The 20,219-nt window shown below is 32.3% G+C and overlaps 1 protein-coding gene and 1 long non-coding RNA gene across 6 annotated transcripts in view; one reads left to right on the forward strand and one right to left on the reverse strand.

Moving 5' to 3' along the window:
* The first annotated feature begins 165 nt into the window (after positions 1-165).
* Positions 166-3,770, forward strand: LOC126821222 (uncharacterized). The gene is made up of 3 exons (XR_007680363.2): positions 166-579; positions 1,146-1,278; positions 3,675-3,770. It is a non-coding gene; the product is annotated as an uncharacterized LOC126821222 (long non-coding RNA).
* The window catches only part of LOC126821152 (molybdenum cofactor sulfurase), an 88,551-nt gene continuing 69,656 nt past the window's right edge, over positions 1,325-20,219 (reverse strand). For all 5 annotated transcript variants that reach the window (XM_050549501.2, XM_050549500.2, XM_050549503.2 and 2 more), the window contains 14 exons: positions 19,829-19,985; positions 18,470-19,077; positions 15,632-15,755; positions 14,423-14,499; positions 13,856-14,055; positions 10,476-10,592; positions 9,657-10,043; positions 8,955-9,117; positions 7,073-7,157; positions 6,608-6,738; positions 6,090-6,248; positions 5,711-5,820; positions 5,154-5,258; positions 1,325-3,047 (listed from right to left, as the gene is read on the reverse strand). In XM_050549501.2, coding sequence (XP_050405458.1) covers positions 2,961-3,047; positions 5,154-5,258; positions 5,711-5,820; positions 6,090-6,248; positions 6,608-6,738; positions 7,073-7,157; positions 8,955-9,117; positions 9,657-10,043; positions 10,476-10,592; positions 13,856-14,055; positions 14,423-14,499; positions 15,632-15,755; positions 18,470-19,077; positions 19,829-19,985 — 2,510 coding nt within the window. In that variant the 3' untranslated portion in view covers positions 1,325-2,960. The remainder of the gene's footprint in view (positions 3,048-5,153; positions 5,259-5,710; positions 5,821-6,089; positions 6,249-6,607; positions 6,739-7,072; positions 7,158-8,954; positions 9,118-9,656; positions 10,044-10,475; positions 10,593-13,855; positions 14,056-14,422; positions 14,500-15,631; positions 15,756-18,469; positions 19,078-19,828; positions 19,986-20,219) is intronic.

Consider the following 20,219-nt stretch of genomic DNA (forward strand, 5'->3'; position numbering starts at 1 on the left):
TTTCCGTATAATAATAATGCTAATTGAAAATGAAACTTAATAAAATTGCGAAAACTGATACTTTTGGTAACCGCGTAATATAAAATAATAACGGGGATCAAGCCATTTATCAATCTGTTTGGTTGTCTCCCCCTGATTTCCAATAGTAATCAGTGCAATGGTAAATGAAGCTCTTACTCAAAAGTAAGCCAATTGGGGATAAAATATAAATAATAGATCTAGCCATAAGCATACCATGACCAATTTGAAGAACCATGGTGTCTGACTAAACAGGAGGTCTGGTGTTCGATCAATCCCTGTCTTGGCCGAGAAAATTCCTCGGGACAAGGAACAGCTTTTGGTCATTCGGATGGGATCGAAAACCAAGGTTAATACTAATACGCAGGCTCACTAACCAGGAGCTCCAGAGTTTGATCCGGTGTTGGCAGAGAAAGTTCCTTGGTATTTTCCGGCGTATTTACCTCTTGTCAAAGATACAGAATGGAAAGCCTGACAAGGAACAGCATATTGTCGTTTGGATGGAATGAAAAACCAAGGTCCCGTGTACATATTGGCATTTGAAATTCAATTGCTGTCCAGGTAAAATATTCCTCAAAACACCCAGTATGGCATATGCCCATCTTCATAAGCCCTGTTGGTGCAGAAAAGTAGGATGTTTAAACCATCATTTCATTCATTCATACATGTAAAAGCTAGAACCCTTGACAGTTGTTTGAACTTTGAAGTAAGAGTAGGTTGTAGCTGAGTAGCGCCTCTCTCAGAGCAACATTTCCCCCATAGTATACTGCATGGTGTACGTCATCTTCATTAGCCCGGTTGCAGAAGAAAAGTGGAACGCTAAAACCCATTTTATTTCATTTGAACAAATTGAAGGTAGAATCAACTCTGCAATACAAACTACTGGTACCATATATTATTTCAATGGCTATGTGCAGGATTTTCTGTAACTGAAAACTGCACAGAGTTCAGAATATGCACTATATACCTTGTTAGCTGGGAGAATCATTTTTTAATAATTCACAATGGACTCAGTTTGAAGAATTTCTTTTGTCTGAACATATAATAGCCCATATTATGCAGGGACCAGATATCCGATTACAAAGTGAGCTGGCAACTATATTGCTTTAATTCTGAATATTTTTAAGGAGCAGTTTGATGAATGATAACGATATTTACAGTAATAAAAAACCCCTGATAAGCTACATACAAAGCTCCTCTGGACAAGACCCCCAGATTATAAGTTGGAACACAATTGTTCAAGACTTGTCAGTGTCACAGGTAAAAATCTTATTTTGAATACTGTCCATAAGGAATAGCTCAAATGTCTTTTCAATTAACTTTATTTTCAAAAATATACACAATGACTGAAAAATAAATCAGTTTTTAAAAATTAATAAAATAATAATATTATTAACATTGAATAAACTTCTTAAAAAGGTGTTTCTATAGTTACAAGGAAATGTGAAGATTAAAGTTTGAGATCACAAGCACATTTAATATGAGTCTCTAATAATGTCAACTATACTATAGTTAATCATAAAGTAACAATTTAAAGCTCAATTAACAACCTAAATTATCACAAATGGAAGACTATAATGATATCAAAATCAACATTAAAAAAACTATCTTGTATTTAAAATATAACAAAATTATGTAAGTGAATTCCTACATGTATAAAAACAATAAACAAGTCAACAGTGAGGCTGACGTCCCCCACCAAATTGAAAAAGTAATTTGATGACACACATTTTTTAATTGCATATTCATCTTTTCATAAAGTATCAATCATTTCGCTTATCAGTTCATTATTGATGTAATGAAACTATAGGAAATGCGCATTGTCAAACTTAGTCATGGTAATGATGTAATGATATACATGTACGCCAAGTTTTACCATTCTCACTCCAATCTGGTTAAAACACAGATCCTATTTCGTTTCGTTTTTATAGTTCAAAATTTCGTTTTACTTGTCTTTACTACACTTGGATCTGGAAGAGTTGTTATTTAACTTGTGTTCTGAATGGTGTCAGGGATAAGCCAATGAAACGGTCTGTTACGGCGAGCTTTAGGCGTGTTTTTCAGGGAACTGTGGGTAATCCACTAGTAACATCAATGCTGATTGGTTAATCAAATGTCTGACGTCATAGGGTCATAAGTCGGTCTTTTGACCCCTGACGTGATCTATCGCTATAACTTGTCAGATCTTCATGTAGTGTAGGCCATCAGGTGTATAAAAAAACGAAACGAAATATAGATCTGTATTTTAATCAGATTGATTCTCACTCAATTAGAATTGTAGTTGTTGAGCTCCAAAGTTTCGAACAATCAAATTGCTCATCATCAAACTTAGTCATGGTATTTGAACTTAGTCAAGGTATTGATGTAATGATTATAGGCCAAGTTTCACCATTCTCACTCAAGTAGAATCAAAGTTGTCAAGGTCAAACGTCTTGATCAATCAAACTGCTCATCATCGAACTTAGTCAAGGTATTGATGTACTGAAACTATACTTTGAGTTTGATGTAATGAAACTATGCACCAAGTTTCACCACTCTCATTCAAATGGAATCAAAGTTATCATATCCCAAAACATTGATGCAGACAATGTTCATTATTGAACTTAGTCAAGGTACTGATGTAATGAAAATATAGGAAATGCACATTATCGAACTTAGTCAAGGTATTGATGTAATGATATGCGCCAAGTTTCACCATTCTCACTCAATTAGAATCAAAGTGTCTAGCTCCAAAGTCTCGACCAATCAAATTGCTTATCACTCTGCTTTACCTGCACCGAAAATGCTCATTATTTGTATGGCCTTTATTTGATTTACAAATTTCTACATAAAAAAATGACTAGAAAAAGCATTTGGATAAATATGAATTTATAAATAATGCATTATATAAAATGTATAAATAAAAGGCATTTCTCTGGTTAAATAAAATAAATTCAATAATTTCAAACTGGCATCACAGTGTCACCAACTGTAAGAACATTCTGTGTTTCTGATAATGATTCCATCCGTACATGGATGCCAAATGGTACCTGAAAAAAAAAAGAGATGAGATCATCTGTACAAAGATAGGTTGCCAGGCCCACAGCAGCTAAATCGTCTGAGCAGTCAACAAGGGTTGTCACATATTTATTCTTTTGTAGGTAATTAGGGGAATTTAATAGACAATTTCATACAGATGACATTATAATTTTTGTCATTTGAGGGTTCACGAGGTTCTAAAAACTAAAACAAGGGCCGAAACTCTGGAAGTAATCTACAGAAATTGTTGAAATTCGACAGGCTTTTCTGTTTTACTAATTCAAATAATGCATAAAAGTTTCATAAAGATTGGATGATAACTTTTGTCGTTCGAACGTTTACAAAGTTCAGCAAAGTAAATCAAGGGCCATAACTCTCGACGTAATTGACGGAAATTGCTGACATTCAATAGGCTTCTTCATTTCACTAATTTAAATGATGCATATGAATTTCATACACATTAGGAGATAACTTTTGTCGTTCAAGCGTTCACAAGATTCAACAAAGTTAAACAAGGGCCATAACTCTAGATGTAATTAACAGAAATTTACTGAAACTCAATAGGCTTGTTTGTTTTACTAATTTAAACGATACATATAAATTTCATACAGATGGGATAATAATTTTTGTTGTTATAGCATTTACATGGTACAGCATAGAGGAACAAGGGCCGCAACTCATGGCGTAATTAACAGAAAGTGCTGAAATTCAATAGGCTTCTTCATTTCACTAATTTAAATGATGGATATCAATTTCAAACAGATCGGATGATAACTGTTGTCATTAGAGCGTTCACAAGATTCAACAAAGTGAAACAATATGTGACAAAATACATGTTTCTAATGTCCAAGAAAAGATTCTATTTTGATGGCATATTCTCGGATTTATGATCATATTTTGAATGGGGTTTATGTTTTTAAATAAAGAAATAAGTAATCTAGGCAATGTTGACGAATATGTTGATTGGAATAGTGTAAGTACTTAATTGTTTTAGACGATAGCGCGTGCTAGAATACAATGCGATTATTTAGCGAATGGTATCATTCGTTCGTTGTGGTAGAGCAACGTTTATTGCCCAAAAAAGTCGTAACAGAGTATAAGACTAATGCCGGACTTCTTTTGAAAAATGTAGCGACTTATCATCCGATAAATACGTTAATTTTGGAGGAATTTGAAACAGTACAGATCGGCAGTAGTCGGCACGCTTTCATTTTATCGTATTACGAATTTTGTAGGAATGTTACTGACATAAATTTGAATACCGTACGGGAATTAAATATGAAAAATAACGAGGTGCACCTATTTCTTTTTATTACGGACGAATTTGAATATTTTGTTTACACATGATTTTTGTGTGTGGTCTAAAAACTGCCATCTTAAATAACGATAAGAGTTATGTCCCTTTATTTTCGGTAAAAATGTCTGAAAAGAAAAATTTTGAAATCCCATCACTGATTCACAAGGTACAACAAAGTGAAACAATGGCCATAAATCACGGCGTAATTAATGGAAATTGCTGAAATTCAATAGGCTTCTTCATTTCACTAATTTAAATGATGCATATCAATTTCAAACAGATCGGATGATAACTGTTGTCATTAGAGCATTCACAAGATTCAACAAAGTAAATCAAAGGCCATAACTCTAGACGTAATTGAAGGAAATTGCTGAAATTCAATAGGCTTCTTCATTTCACTAATTTAAATGATGCATATTAATTTCAAACAGATCGGATGATAACTGTTTTCATTAGAGCGTTCACAAGGTGCAACAAAGTGAAACAAGAGCCATAACTCCAGAAGAAATTAACGGAAGTTATTGAAATTAAATAGGCTTTTTTATCTCACTAATGCAAACAACATATATCAATTTCAAAACAATCAGATGATAAATGTAGTTCGTAGAGTGTTCACAAGAAATTATGGACGATAGACGGACGGACGAGGCGACGGCAATATACGACCACATTTCCATGTGGGCGTATAAAAATCAGGAACCACAAATGGCGCTGTCAATTTGTGTTTTTGAATGATAGAGTGCACACATTTTTTTCCGCATCATTACAACTATAACCATTGAAAATAATAGGGGAAAGGAAAAAAAGGATTGATTCTTACCTTTCTGCCTCTCCATGATGCCAGAGTTTTTAAAGGTTCCTTACTTCTAGTTCCTGTTGTTTGATCTAAACAAATCATCTGACATCTACTACAACCACCCTGACTCTGTAATAAAACATGATAATCATCAAATGTTAGATAAAACCAGTGAAATAAAAGTATTAATTATTTCTCAGTTGATTTCTTAGTGTATGTTACAAATGGGCAGCCACATTGTACATCCATATTCTGTACATGATGGACGTTATTCCGGTTTACCGTTGCCAGAGGATTGAAATCTTAAAAGGTCTGTCTACATTCTAGTGTAAAGGAACAAACAATGTAGCAGTTTAAGGGTAGATTTGATTTAACCTCAACAATTGTTTCCTTTCTAAATTAAGCAAACTGGCTGATCAATATTCAATATTTTAGCTTCTGCTAATTATAACAACAGCTACAGAAATGTGGGGAATTGGAAAAGTATGCAGAGAATATGTGGAATGGAGGCAGTGCAGTATGGATATACAGTAATGTAGAAGATTAAAATCTGGTTGATATTGATATTCAAGTTAACTTACCACCATTTTATTTGACCCAATGTTAATGTTCGACCAGTTATCTTCTTCAAATTTCAATCCACCACCTATTACTAGATTAGCACGAAATCTACTTATTAAATTCTCTTCACCTGAAGTATTAATAATAAATATATTTTTACTCTTTTGTAAACAAGACATACTGTTCGTCCAATCCATAATCAATACAAGAACAATGCCCCCCAAAACATAGTACAAGCAGTTGAATATAAAATTAGTGCATGTAGATGTTTAGTCATTCACCATGTAAAAATTAGTTATAATTTCATTAAGATCCTTTTAAAAACTTAAATCGTCCTCCATCTATTTGATACCGGTAATCTTACTTTTTCACCATTTACCAGTAGTACACCATAATTACCTAATGTTGCTGTTTCTAATAATTCACTTTCTTTTTTTTCTCTAAATATCTGATCATTATCTTCTTGAATTCTTTTAACCAAAGCTTTCACACTTTCTCTACTTAACAGAAGAAACTGGGACTCGTTGGCCAATGAAATTTCATTACCTGCCTTTGATTCTAAAATGATAAAAGAATGTTATTAATAAGAAATCCTGTAAAATAAGAAATTAGCATGTCATGAAGTTAAAGGGATGTAGAAGAATGGATTGTGGTTTAATGTCTTTTTGGTATGCAGAGATGTTGGAATGCTAACTATCAAGGAATCTTTCACATCCTTTTCCAATTTGAACATGGGACTGTTTTATCAGTCCAGCAAGTGCCACCCATGACAATTAAGCACTGGTCTAGAAAAATCCCCAAATCCCCATAAAAACAATAAATTTAAATCCTGTTCTCAAAATAATTAAATAGTATACAGCATGTTTTATAAATTTATATCTACCATTCCATTTATTGATCTATAGTTTGTCTCTTACCAGATACAGTATCTTTTAATTTGCATTTTCTGCTGTCTTCTATCTTGTGTCTTAGCAGACGACACCCTGATCTACCTAAAGCAAGACTAACCCAATCTGACACCTCTTCACCACAATCAAATGTTTCAACTCTATAAATATTAAAAAATATATTTATATACCAATATAATATACAATATACATTGAAATTATAGGTCGTTTCTTGTAATCTTCAAGCACATGTAGCACCAGTTATGACCTAACTTCATTATTAGCCTTTGATCTAGTTTTTTCTGGCCTCAAATGTTAGATAAATTATTATTTAGACATTTATTCACATGACAAGCACATAATCAAGTCTACATAAACGGATGGCTGAGATATTATGTTGATTAGACAATAAGGATGTACAATACTTAAAAGTAATAGGGAATACTGATTGGTATACTCAATATCATTTTAATAAAAAAGAAGTGTAATTATTACTTGTCACCACAAACTTTGTTGGTACAAATCTGTCCAGTGTAGGTCTGATCAGAACTTTCCAATGATAAAATAAATTGTGGCATGCCTGAAAAACACCACATTTTTCACTATATTGATTCATTAAGAAACAATTGAAAGTAAAATTTGTTCACTGTAAGGAAAGTACAGCATAAATTATGCTTCTTGCATGATAATCCTTCCAATTTATTTGGGTTAATCTTTCCTATAACGGTGGACTTTTTTCCAAGTTCATTTTTTCAAATAATTTTCATAAAATTAAACAGTATTCAATTCAACTGTTCCTATGAAAGCACAAAGGGACACTTTTATGATGGATTCTTGCCAACTTTTGTTAGTGAATGTGAATAAGATTTAGAGAATTATTATACTTGTCTCACTCTACGATTTCTGAAAGCTGCCAAGTACGGGACATTTTTTAAGTAATGTGAAGCACTGGGTCATAGGGTTCCAGGAAGGTCGTCTCTCCCTTCAACAAAAATGTTTAAATTGTGGCATACCTTAAACAAGTTTTAGGATGTGAATGCCTTGTACTTTGTGTTACAAGTGAGACGTTTACTTAAACATACATTATGCCTAAATCTGATTATTGCAAGTCTTTATTTAGGCTTCAGATGTCATAGAAATTATAAATTAGATCTTTATTTACACAACAAGCACAAAATCAACTCTGTAGACCCACAGATGGCTTGGATTTAAACAGGATTTCATTGACTGATTAAATTTTTAAATGGCGTCGTAAGCGGAGATTAACCGTTACGTTGACGTCATACTCCCGGAAATTTTAGGTCGAGGCTAAATGATAGAGTGTACGAAGCGAGGCCGCTGTTTAGCGAGGCCGCATGTTTAGTTGTGGTTTAAATGAGAGTTTGGATGTCGGTATTATATGCTATTTTGTCACTTGCGTTTACAGAAAAATTATTGAAATTGATAAACATCACATCACCCCAGTTGAATTGCAGCCCCATTGGATCACTGTTTCCTATTTGTCTTTTTCGGGAGTTACGTAGGCCTACCAGTTACAGTACAGGCTAACAAGAAGTTGGCTATAATTATGCCTCATTTATTTGGTCCATTCCTTGCAAACTTTTGCTTCTTATCTATATATTAAAAGTCTTATTTTTAATTTGTAGTAAAAATAAATGTGATACGAATTGAATTGCAACCCCGTCTCAAACCGAATGACTAACAGTACCACAGCCATTGAAAATGTTACTTGATAATCGAGATTATGTAGGTGGAGTTAACGCCTGTCAATCAAACGATCGGCCAGTCTCGGAGACGGTGAAGAGAGAGTTGACTTCTATTTCTAGTCAAAAATTACAATAGTGATAACTTTGTTCAGAATAAAGTAATTTGACTGAAATTTTCAATATATTCTTCTTTCATCATCTATTTTTGAACTGTTATAGCAAGAATAGCCAACTCTCTATTAAAATCTCCCATAATGTATCTTTAAATATGCTATTTTCCATCTCTCAATAACAGCACCTCTCAATAAAAGTATAATTGACAAAAAATGCTCCTGTCTGTGATTAGTAAGAGCATTTTTTGTCAATTTGACTTATCCATAATTTTGCCAAATTTGTATGAAATCATTTTAAGTTTGGATATGATGTGTAGAATATACACATCTAAAACATATTTTCCTGGTCGATCACTTTTGTGCTATTGTCATGATTAGTAGGACCCTTTCATTCCCTTTGTTAGAATATCATGTAATGCTTTGGGTAAAAACTTAAAAGATTAACTAGTACTAAAAGATTCATCAACTAATTAAAGACTTGATTAATCAGTATTCATGAGTAGCCAATTATTTATTAATAAATGCACTGGCCGAGTATGAAACAAATAAAAGATGTACCTGGAAAATTGAGATAAAGTTTTTGTTCTTGGAGATCTATGAATGGCTTCAATAAACATAGTCTTTGTTCCCGTTTTTGACTGATTGTTACTCCACTATCACTAACTATCATCCACTCTCTATCATATAATAATCCTTTATTACCTATCACCCAGTCTTTAACCTGAAAAACAACATGCATCAAAAATTCAAAAATATTTTGATATAAATGTAAAGATTCTCCAAACTTGTGTGACATACCAGTACATACTTTGGCTATAATTAGCTATTGTTATTGCAGAAAGTAGCCAGAGCAAAGTTGCAAACTCATTTGTTTTAGCTGAAAATGTTTTTATCTTCTAAGAATTAACAGCTTTTGACTTGTGACAATACGGCGTATCATTGATGAGCATGCATTTTATGGATGGAGTATAGCGCATTATAGATATACATATTATCATTATTATTATCACAACTTATCTATATGTATCATTTTATTATACTAATTATTTGTGGGGTAACATTCCCTGGTTTCTTGAAATATGGTAAATAAATAGAAGAACAAATTATGGAAAGTATTTCAAATAAAAAGAGTTTTTCCAGTTCCTCCACATTCCCCACCTGCCATGCACACGCAACATGAAACAAAACCCATAAATAACAAGCCTAACTGGTACACTATATTTTAGAAAAAAAATTGGTCTCATATACTTCTGAAATTACCTCAAAAGCTGCACATGATTTGATGGGATAAATGAATATATTGGTTAATAATCTTTTATTTTCACCACACTTTTTTACAACATCAGCAGTAGGTTTAGATTCTGTTACAACAGTTGTACCAACAATCACATCTTTGTAACCCAACTCATTTGGATGTTGTTTAGAATGAACCATGGTTGTCTTTTCAACCAGACTTTTTTTAACAATATCTTCTGCTTGTTGAATAATTAGTGGTGATGGATTAGAACCCTGTAGAAAACACTCTATAATAAACTGTAAACATTTAACAGCATCTGTTAATGTAGACATATAACCAAATGATATTCTAACAGAACCTGTTGGTTTACCATTAATTAGATCTTTATCATCACCACAAACATGTCCTTCCTACAAAAAAAAAAAAAAAAAATATTCAATGACAATACAAAAGGGGGTGGGGGGCACTTTAGTTCATAAGGTCTTTCATTGACTCAAGTGGCAACACAATTTGATTCAAAGTAATCCTAAAATCACAAAAAAATTATACAATAAATGGAGTGCTTTTAGATTATTTTGCTCCAAATCATGGTAGGCTACCATTTGGCACTAATAAATAGATTTAGATAATCTTTTTCAATGGTCCCTGTCTTCCTTTGTGAGAAATGTCTTTTCCTTTAACAAATATGTGAGTCATGTAAATTTGTCATTAATACACCAAAGTATCTATCCTTTCATCAGTCTTTAGTTGCTAAACATGAAAAGTAGAGACAGTTAAACTGGGTGACCAGTTACGTACTACCAGTACTTACATTCCAACAAGTTAATGATTACAAGATATACCTGGAAATTAGATTTTAACTGTTCAGTAGATATGTTTAAATATTTCTGACATGCACCAATATTACAGAAACAACCAGTTCTTAGATGAATATTATGTAGTTGAGCCATCTTATCTACCTAAAGTATATAAAATACAGATCTAAATTGCATGAAACTTATTTATATGGGAAAATATTTGTAAAACATGAAGATATTACAATAATAACAAATTAACACAATATTTTGGTATTATCACAATAGCTAACTAAAGTTGATTTAAAGGACTGAAATACTGTGATGAGATCTCAAGGTTGTTTGCTATAATTCTACAACACCATACCACTTTGTGTTTCACCATATGAGTTAGTTTGTAAGGCTTTTTAAACATTTCTTTGACTGCTTCCAAAATAATCTGACATGTACCCTGCATCTATCACTGCAAGATAGATGAGTTTGCTGTATACAACTGTCAGATGCACCAAGATTTTAAAGAGCACATAAAATGGCGATAACAAAGTTTTATGTAGTTATACACAGTGTTTCCTTTACGGCAGGTTCACACCAATTTGATTAAAACAAGATGACTAGTCATCAACATCCCGCGCCCTTGCACTTGTTTGGAAGAAATAAGGAAAAATAACTTCTTTATGCTATTGGTAATGTATACATGTAGCTGTTTGTATTGTTACAAAGTTTTGAGCCAAGCAATGAAAGAATAGTACATTTGCAAATACCCAAATAACCTAGAACAAGAATCATATATCCTATAATTTATGCAATGTATCATTACGATTGTACTGCAGACAATTACGCTGGCATGTAAATGATTTAGTACAATCCTCGCATTTATTCACGTTTCTTCCTCTCTGTAACAGTAATAAATGTACATGTATACAAGCAAGGTTTTTAAAATTAATGATGAATAGTTGAATGTGTATTTAAATGAGTTTTATTCCTTTAGGAATGTCCAGAAACTGATGAGAAAATGGTTTATGAAAGCATAACAATGAAGCGGCAAAATATAGATATTCAAGTAACAATTATACAAAAAAGTGAACTTAACAAAATACAATATGTTGATCATGTTAGACTTTCGTAAAGTAAATAATGAGTGAATCATATACTACAACTGAAATAATTGGTATTACAGGTGCACACAATGTAAGTTCTTCATCCTCTTATTTTGAATTTCTCAGATTTGATAATTTTATGTGTTTCCAGAAATTCCTAAATAGCAAAAGGCACAACTACTGTAATAGGTTGATGTGTGTGCAAAGTTTCAGAAAGATATCTTGAACAGTTTATAAGATATGCTTCGGAAACAAAATTGTACACCAAAAACTAAGTCATTTTTGTTTCCATGGAAACACAAAAAATATAAATCCCAAAAATTCCTAAATAGCAAAAGGCACAACTACTGTAATAGGTTGATGTGTGTGCAAAGTTTCAAAAAGATATCTTGAACGGTTTATGAGATATGCTCTGGAAACAAAATTATACACCAAAAACTAAGTCAAATTTGTTTCCATGGAAACACACAAAATATCAATCCCATAAATTCCTAAATAGCAAAAGGCACAACTACTGTAATGGGTAGATGTCTGTACAAAGTTTCAAAAAGATATCTTGAACGGTTTATGAGATATGCTCCGGAAACAAAATTATACACCAAAAACTAAGTCAAATTTGTTTCCATGGAAACACAAAAAAATATAAATCCCAGAAATTCCTAAATAGCAAAAGGCACAACTACTGTAATAGGTTGATATGTGTGCAAAGTTTCAGAAAGATATCTTGAACGGTTTATGAGATATGCTCCGGAAACGAAATCAGACCGGACGGACGGACGGACCCCGTTTCAATATCCCTCCCTAACTTCGTTCGGCGCGGGATAATTAATTGAGCCATCTTCACTCAATGTTGCATATATAGACTTCCTGTAAAAATGACTTTACTAATTATCGAAAACACTCTTAATCCCTGCAAGCAGCGATGTCACAGTGACCAAATGCATATTAGAAATGTTAATTCTTTAATTACCCTATACACAGTCGGGATGTTTACTTATTAACACCTGACTGATTTCTTAATCCACTAATAAAATAAAACAATTAACAACAGAATAATTTTTTTATATATGAAATAAAAGAATGATTTAACTTTAGCATTTGCTTTATCAATGCCATGACCAAGACAGTCGTTGTAGCCATATTCCCCTATCAATTTGATAAGAAAATATTGGAGTAAGCCTTAACAGGCTTCCGATTAAAACAAAATGTGTATGAAATAGTTATTGACGACGCCAATATATGAACACCAATGACGTCAATATAAATATATAATCATGTCTGCTTTTACTAAACAAATGGGTTTCAAGTAATAATCATTTCAATTTAGTTCATCAGCATTTGTATTATTTATGTTATTGGTCATTTAGAAAATGGAGGAAGAATATTTAGAGGGATCCTGTAATAGTAGTTTTTTCAATTTAGACAAGATATGTTTAGACAAATGGTTGCTATAGCCCCATCATATATTTTTATCCGTATTTATCACACACAATGCACTCTTTTCGTAATTGGTATTGACCTAATAAACACCTACACCAAGTTTGAACATTCTAGCTCAATTAGGCAGGCAGGCAGGCAGGCGAACATTTTAATAGTCCCCTGCTTTCTTCGAAAGGTGGGGGACAATAAGGTTTAACGTTGCAAAAAGGATACAATATTATAATTTCATCTTTGAAAGATGTTCATAATGAAAAAGGAATGAATGTTTGTGTTATTTGTTGACTAACTGCTAACTAAGTTTTAAACAGTAACTGATATGATGTCGATAATGGAACAGTAACGATTGAATTGCGGGAATGGAACCTGTGAATTTGTTTTCTGTATGAGTATTCTGAAACATTCAATAAAGTTATGCATAGATCATAACAAATGTTTATTGCAAATCACTGTTGTCACCTTAAGTTGACAAATCAGGATTTGTAATACTTCGTACCGGTACTTGGTAAATTTATGAAAAAAGGAGCAGTATTCGCTTTTGTAAGACTAACATAATTCTCGGTCACACAATTTTTAAAGATAATGTAATTCAGTCACAAGTTATAATCTATAACAATACTTGAATAGATAATGATTAGTATGCCAGCATGCTAATTGAAGCGCGCGGTCAATCCACATCAGCTTGTGTATTCGGTGACGTCACACGCCAATCAACTAGATTATGGCTGTGATTGTAAAAATTGAGAAGTATTTTAGAGGGTCTGACACATAAACTGTCATATATCGAATAATTTTAATCAGAATGGTGTGCATTGGCTAAAGTGTTGTTAATAAACACTGGATTCAAGTACATATAACTTTCATACAGCTATTTGATGTGCTCTTTAAATTTACCTCAGCAAAGCCAATATAGTCTCCATTATATCTGATTAAATTGAAGTTTATAATGGCACCCTGTCTGTTCCTCTCCTTGAAGTCTCCCACTGTGTAAATTTCTGCTAATGACCTCCCATTGCTGTGATGAAGCTGTTGTAAATTTTGATAAAAAAACTGAGCTATACAGAAGGTGTGTTGGGATATTTTCTCCATTCCACCTTTAAAAAGATTAAATAGTCAAAATTTTGTGGCTTCTCCCAATTTCAAAGAGAATAATATTAATGATATAAAACAATAACTGATAGCTACGTGAACAAGTAAACAAAAAGTTCACACAGCTGTAACAATTCAGTAATTGACCACATTAAAAACACAAATGATCAGTGCTTGAAAGCGACAAGAGAACACTTCTCGAAAAAATCTTGGTTAGAAGCATTGGAAGACAAGCCAGATTGGAGAACTTTTTAATGTAAATATGATTTGTTATTTTACATTTCCATCAAGCCTCTCTTTACTTTATTACACAATAAAGTGAATGAATGTATTTATCATGTACAGTTAAATGAGTTGTTAAATATTTACTACCTGTCAGTTTATATACTGTCACTATACCATAGCGTAAAGCTATAATATCTAAAAAAGAAAGTGTTCCATCTTCAAATCTGTAAAGATACAATTTATCACATGTGTCACATGTTAATCATATATTTTGTTATATAAACAATATTTTATTCTCAGAAGCTGCTTGTATATATTCATAAATAGTACAACAACAATTTATCTTCAAATCAATAACTGTAAATGAGATTTACAACACACAATACATGTAGCCATTTAAAAATCAATATAATGAACGACAGTGTTTCCATTATCGACAAATAAAATCGTATTTCACATCATTTTTCTCAATTAAGTATAAAACAAGAATTTCCCGTTAAGAGTGTTCACAAGATTTATTAAAAGGAAAAAAGGTGATAAGTGTAGAAGTAATTAACTTAAAATTATTAATTTTAATAATGCATATAAATTTCAAGCAGATCAGTTATACAAGAACTAATCACAACTACATTTCTATGTTGGCATATTAAAAGGCATTAGCCAGTAAAAACATTTTTTTCTTTTCAATTCAACTTTATTTTTTTAATATTCAATTGGGCAAAATAGATAACATAAAAAATTTGAAACTGATTGGTCAATTGATTGAGGAGATACAACAGTTCAATTTCAAATATCATTTTAGTGATTTCAAGGATTTAACCAAGCAATCCTGCAAAATACATTGTAACATGGACGGGAAATCTTCCTTTGTTCTTTTCGTTGAATAAGCAAATTGTTTTCCCTCTAGTAGATGGGTGGAGCTTAACCGTGCAATAACTAGACATGTTCAATGTTATTGCACACTTTTGCCGGTTTACACTAGTTTTAGTAGGAATCATATAGAGAAGTGGGGTGGGTTTTCTGTGCAATAACACTAAGCATGTTGAGCAGTTGTCAATGTTACAAGTCATTTATAGCGCGCTTCATTCGTTAAAAGGTTTAACACCTCGGTCTTCGGCCTGTGGTTAAACCTGTTAACTCATGAAAGCCGTGCTATAAATATAACTTATTTTATGCAGAGCAGTGCTTGGATTGTTGATAATTCAGTGAGGAGTTTTAAGTTTACTATGAAATTATACAAAATTTAATTTCTTGGTCAAAGGGATAAAGGCTCTTTAATTATTTGTTGATTAAACTTAAATGCCTTTTAAATTATTTGTTCATTATCAATTTTGATTCTAGCAACGTCAAAGATACCTTTCAGAAATATTATCACGGAATATGTGGAAGTTTTCTTGTGCTGAACTAACAGATACTGTTCCTCCACCAAAATACTCTTTCTTTAATACATGACAGCTATCATTCTTTACTAACAGAGCACCTTTAATTAATGATTTAAATATAACAAATTATTATATTAAAAAGATATACAAATAATGCATGGTATTTGGTATTGGTGAGAGACAAATGAGGTTGAACGTCCACTCGACACAAACTAGGTCATTTCGGGACTAATGTATGCTTCAATTTAACTTCAATAGGGGTCTTTAGCTGTGGGAGGAAACCGGAGAAAACCAATGAGGTTGGACAGGCAACCCTATTCCTTGTCACATACAAGCGGGGAATTGAAACCACGCAACTTAACTCATTGACAGACCTTATGATACAATGTGCATGTGTTCAAGCACTACAGAAGAAATAAAATTAAGTTTAACATATTACTTTTCCGCACCAACCGAGCTAATAAACAAGAGCTTATGCCATACAGCGTACTATGAGGAAAATTATTTCTAGACTGTGGCGTTTCCGCCAACTTTTCATTGAATTCCAACTGTCATAGGTTCTTATAAGTATGTGCATGGTTTTTACATACCATCCAAACGACAGACACTGTTTATTACCAGGCATTTTGTCTTGCACGACTGACAATGAGAAACCATGAGGAACTTTTTCGGCCAACACCAGAATCAAACCCAGTACACCCTGGTTAGTGAGTCAGAGCTTTAAACACTGAGTCACCATACAGGCTAGGAAGAGACAGTCATAAACTCTTCGGACAAACTGTAGAGCAATAAACTTAAAGGTACAGCAAGTCAGTCTAAAGTTTAAATATAGATTTTTAAAGGCCAACTACAATCCAATGTACTATTACCAAAAATCATTCAAATCTATATAGAGACAGCTCTCACTTTAAATTTATGACAAAAGATAGGTTGCCAGGCAACGAAACATATGCCCACAGCAGCTAAGGGTCGACAAGGGTTGTTCCATATCTATTCTTTTGTCGGTAATTGGGGGCATTTAAAATACAATTTCATATAGATCAGATTATAATTTTTGTCATTTGAGGGTTCACAAGGTTCTACAAACTGAAACAAGCTTCTTAACTCTGGAAGTAATTTACAGAAAATTTTGAAATTTGATATAAATTTCATACAAATCGGATGATAACTTTTGCATTCGAACGTTCACAAGGTTAAACAAAGTGAAACAAGGGACGTAACTCTAGAAGTAATAAATGGAAATTGCTGAAATTCAATAGGATTCTTTGTTTCCCTAACTTAAATATTGCATATAAATTTCACAAAGATCTGATGTTAACTTTTGGCATTAGAGCGTTCAGAAGGTTCAATAAAGTGAAACAAGGACCATAATTCTAGACGTAATAAACGGAAATTATTGAAATTAAATAGGCTTCTTCAATAAAGTGAAACAAGGACCATAATTCTAGATGAAATTAAATAGGCTTCTTCATCTCACTAATGTAAACAACATATATCAATTTTAAAACAATTGGATGATAACTTTTGGCGTTAGAGCGTTCACAAGAAATTGTGGACGATGGACGGACGGACGGACCAACTGACAGACAAAAGGCCGTACGGGGGCGACGGCAATATACGTCCACATTTCTATGTGAACATATAAAAATAAATTAATCACATATCAAATTTTTCTCTAATTAGCCAGGAATTTATTTTCAAAGAATATGATTATTTTTAGGATAATCTTTGATTGGCATTTAGTAATTGAGAAACACATTAACAGAAAATAATTTTAATGGGAAACAATTATTGGTTTATCATATAAGCAACATGGTTAAACTAGTATCCTTTTATCATTTTCAAGTGATTGTTTTTCGTAAGAATTGTGTATTGTTATTTGTAGAATTATTTTAATTTATATAACTATTTCTTAATGTTTTATACAGAAAAGCTATAAATATACGGTAGGTGTATATATTATGTTTTACAGCTTCATTCCCTCAAATTAAATAGTTATTTTAAGGTATGTTACTTGACTGACAAGAAAATTCAGGAGGGGTGATTTTACAGCCAAATTAAGTTATGATTCGAACATAAATTATGGCCATTGGAAGTTTATACTGATATCTATTGATTTCACACAGCCATCTTCATGCATCTTTAACCATTTGATTATCTAACCTTTATCAACAATAGTCTAGTTTACAAATCCAGAAAAAAGAAAATTTGCAATAAAATCCACAAATTTATGTGTTTCGATTTCCAATCATTTCTCACAATAGAAAATATGTAAATATATAACTAATTTGTATAAATGATTTTACACTACAGTTGATTTTACACTACAGTTTGAACTTATATTTTTGTTCTACTCTGACAGAGAAAACACAACAACTCTGACCACAGTTTTTTTTTAGTTTTGCACAGCCTTTCTAGATCAATGCTTCAAAATTGCAAGCTATGTGTGAGTTAAGACATAGTAATACAAGTAACTAACACATTATTTGGTTGAGATTTATCTTAATTTCTTTGTTCTGGGATTTTTAAGAATATTATGGTAGTAGCATCAGTCAACTCTCATTTGTGTTTAATTTAAATAATGAAACAAAAAAACATTATTGGTCTTCTGTCATGCAGCATTGTTTTAAAAGTTGCTTTTTTTCATTAATATATCTAAAATTAATTAGGGTCTATTTGGAGATTTTGAGTACCCTTGTAATAAGTTTACTAATAGTAGTATCTGTGAGAAATCTACTAGATTTTATTAACATGCTGAAAACACATTTTATTACCTTATATAAACATCATCTAAATCAAATATACTTCTTACCTAATCCTGTGGGATGTCCAAATATTTTGTAGAATGAAACAGTAACAAAATCTGGCTTGTAATGCGTAAGATCTAAGTGTGATGTGCTTGCATAGGCGGCTGCATCCAACAGCACATACCAATGTCCTCCTGTATTCTGTTGACATTTCAACTGACTATTTTGAATTTTTTTTATCCATTCCAGTGGGAATTTCTGACCAGAGTAATTTGATTGAGCAGGGTATACAAACAGATTGTTTCCATTTATACTTGGATTAACAGGGTGGGAGATACAAGTTTTAAAGACGTCAGAAACATTAAATGGAAATACATTTTCTGTTTGTTTAACAATGAGTTCTCTCATTCCTTGAGCAGATGTGTGATTATCACACAAATAATAAAAATATCCAACATTTTTACAGTTTTCATCTTTCTTCACTGTTGAATCTGAGTCACAAAAACTGTAGTTATCTCCCCTATTCCTTGTGAGAATTTTGTCACCATCTTCCTTTTTTGTTTGTATGCCACTGAAATCAAACGTTTCAGCTACTAATTTCAAAGCCTGTGTACAGCCGGAGGTGAATATAACAGTGTATTCTTTAGAAGTTGTATTAAAAAACTGGAGTACCCTGTAACAATAGATTTAATTAGTTTAACTCTCATCTCACATACAAATAACCATACCTGGATGTCCACCCCACCTCTAGTTATATAGGGTTTATATACATGTAAAATCTGATAAACAAATTGATGCATACAGCCATATGTTTCTGTAATCTAATTGATCGTTATCTGTCTGATAGTGTTCTTACAGTTGAGGTAAAATTGACACTAATGATAACAGTAGTCGACAAAATGCTTAATATTGATGGTCCAAATCTCAATAATAAAATAGTTGCCAGAAATTTTCCTTAAAAGGATAATAACCCTGGAGTCTATTATTGAAAGTCAACGAAACTCAATCTGGCCTCTTCTTCTCTTTGAGCCAGACAAACCACAGACATTTAAACATAAATGGATGATAATTGCAGTATCAAGGGAAAGTAATTGTTAAACACAGGTAATCATTGAAATTCATTGAAAAGTAATAGGTTTCTTCTTTTCAAGATGATAAGACAATTCATATAAAGTTTGAAAATTGTGGTAGGCTATCTAGACTGCAAACAAGCTTTTAAAACAGAGGAATATAATATACCTCCTTTCTATGAAATAGACAACTGCAATGCTAATGAGGAAAGTGAGCGACAGACAAGCAGACTGGGGTGGCAGCAATTGATTTTACAAACAATTTTCAATATATTTTGAAGAGAAATTTATCCTATCTATATATATTTAGGTATTTTCGAATGTTATTTGAATGTAAGTAAGAAATGTGTATACCTGTATCTAATTTGTTCTATTGTATCTGTAGTAAGCTGACTACTGGTGTTTCCACTGTGAGGATTACCATAGACATGCCTCATCAAATCATTGTGATAGGCCTCAAGCTGACTTTTGGCATAAAGTGTAGTTCCAGCATGATCAACATAGGTTTGGTCTGAAACAAATTAACTAATAATTGAAATTCCACTTACATGTAGATGACAATAGTCATGGCAGAGGTGATTAATTTTTGATATTTTTCCTCACGAAATGAACCAAACATGACCTTTTATTCCATACATCAGAAACTATCTGACAACTAATTTGTGTAATACTGTTGTTAGTCATTATGATTTTTAGTAACACATATCTCAATGCAGATGCCAAAAATAATATTTCAGCTGAATTA

Source organism: Patella vulgata, chromosome 5 (assembly GCF_932274485.2).
Source record: "Patella vulgata chromosome 5, xgPatVulg1.2, whole genome shotgun sequence".
NCBI lineage: Eukaryota > Metazoa > Mollusca > Gastropoda > Patellidae > Patella > Patella vulgata.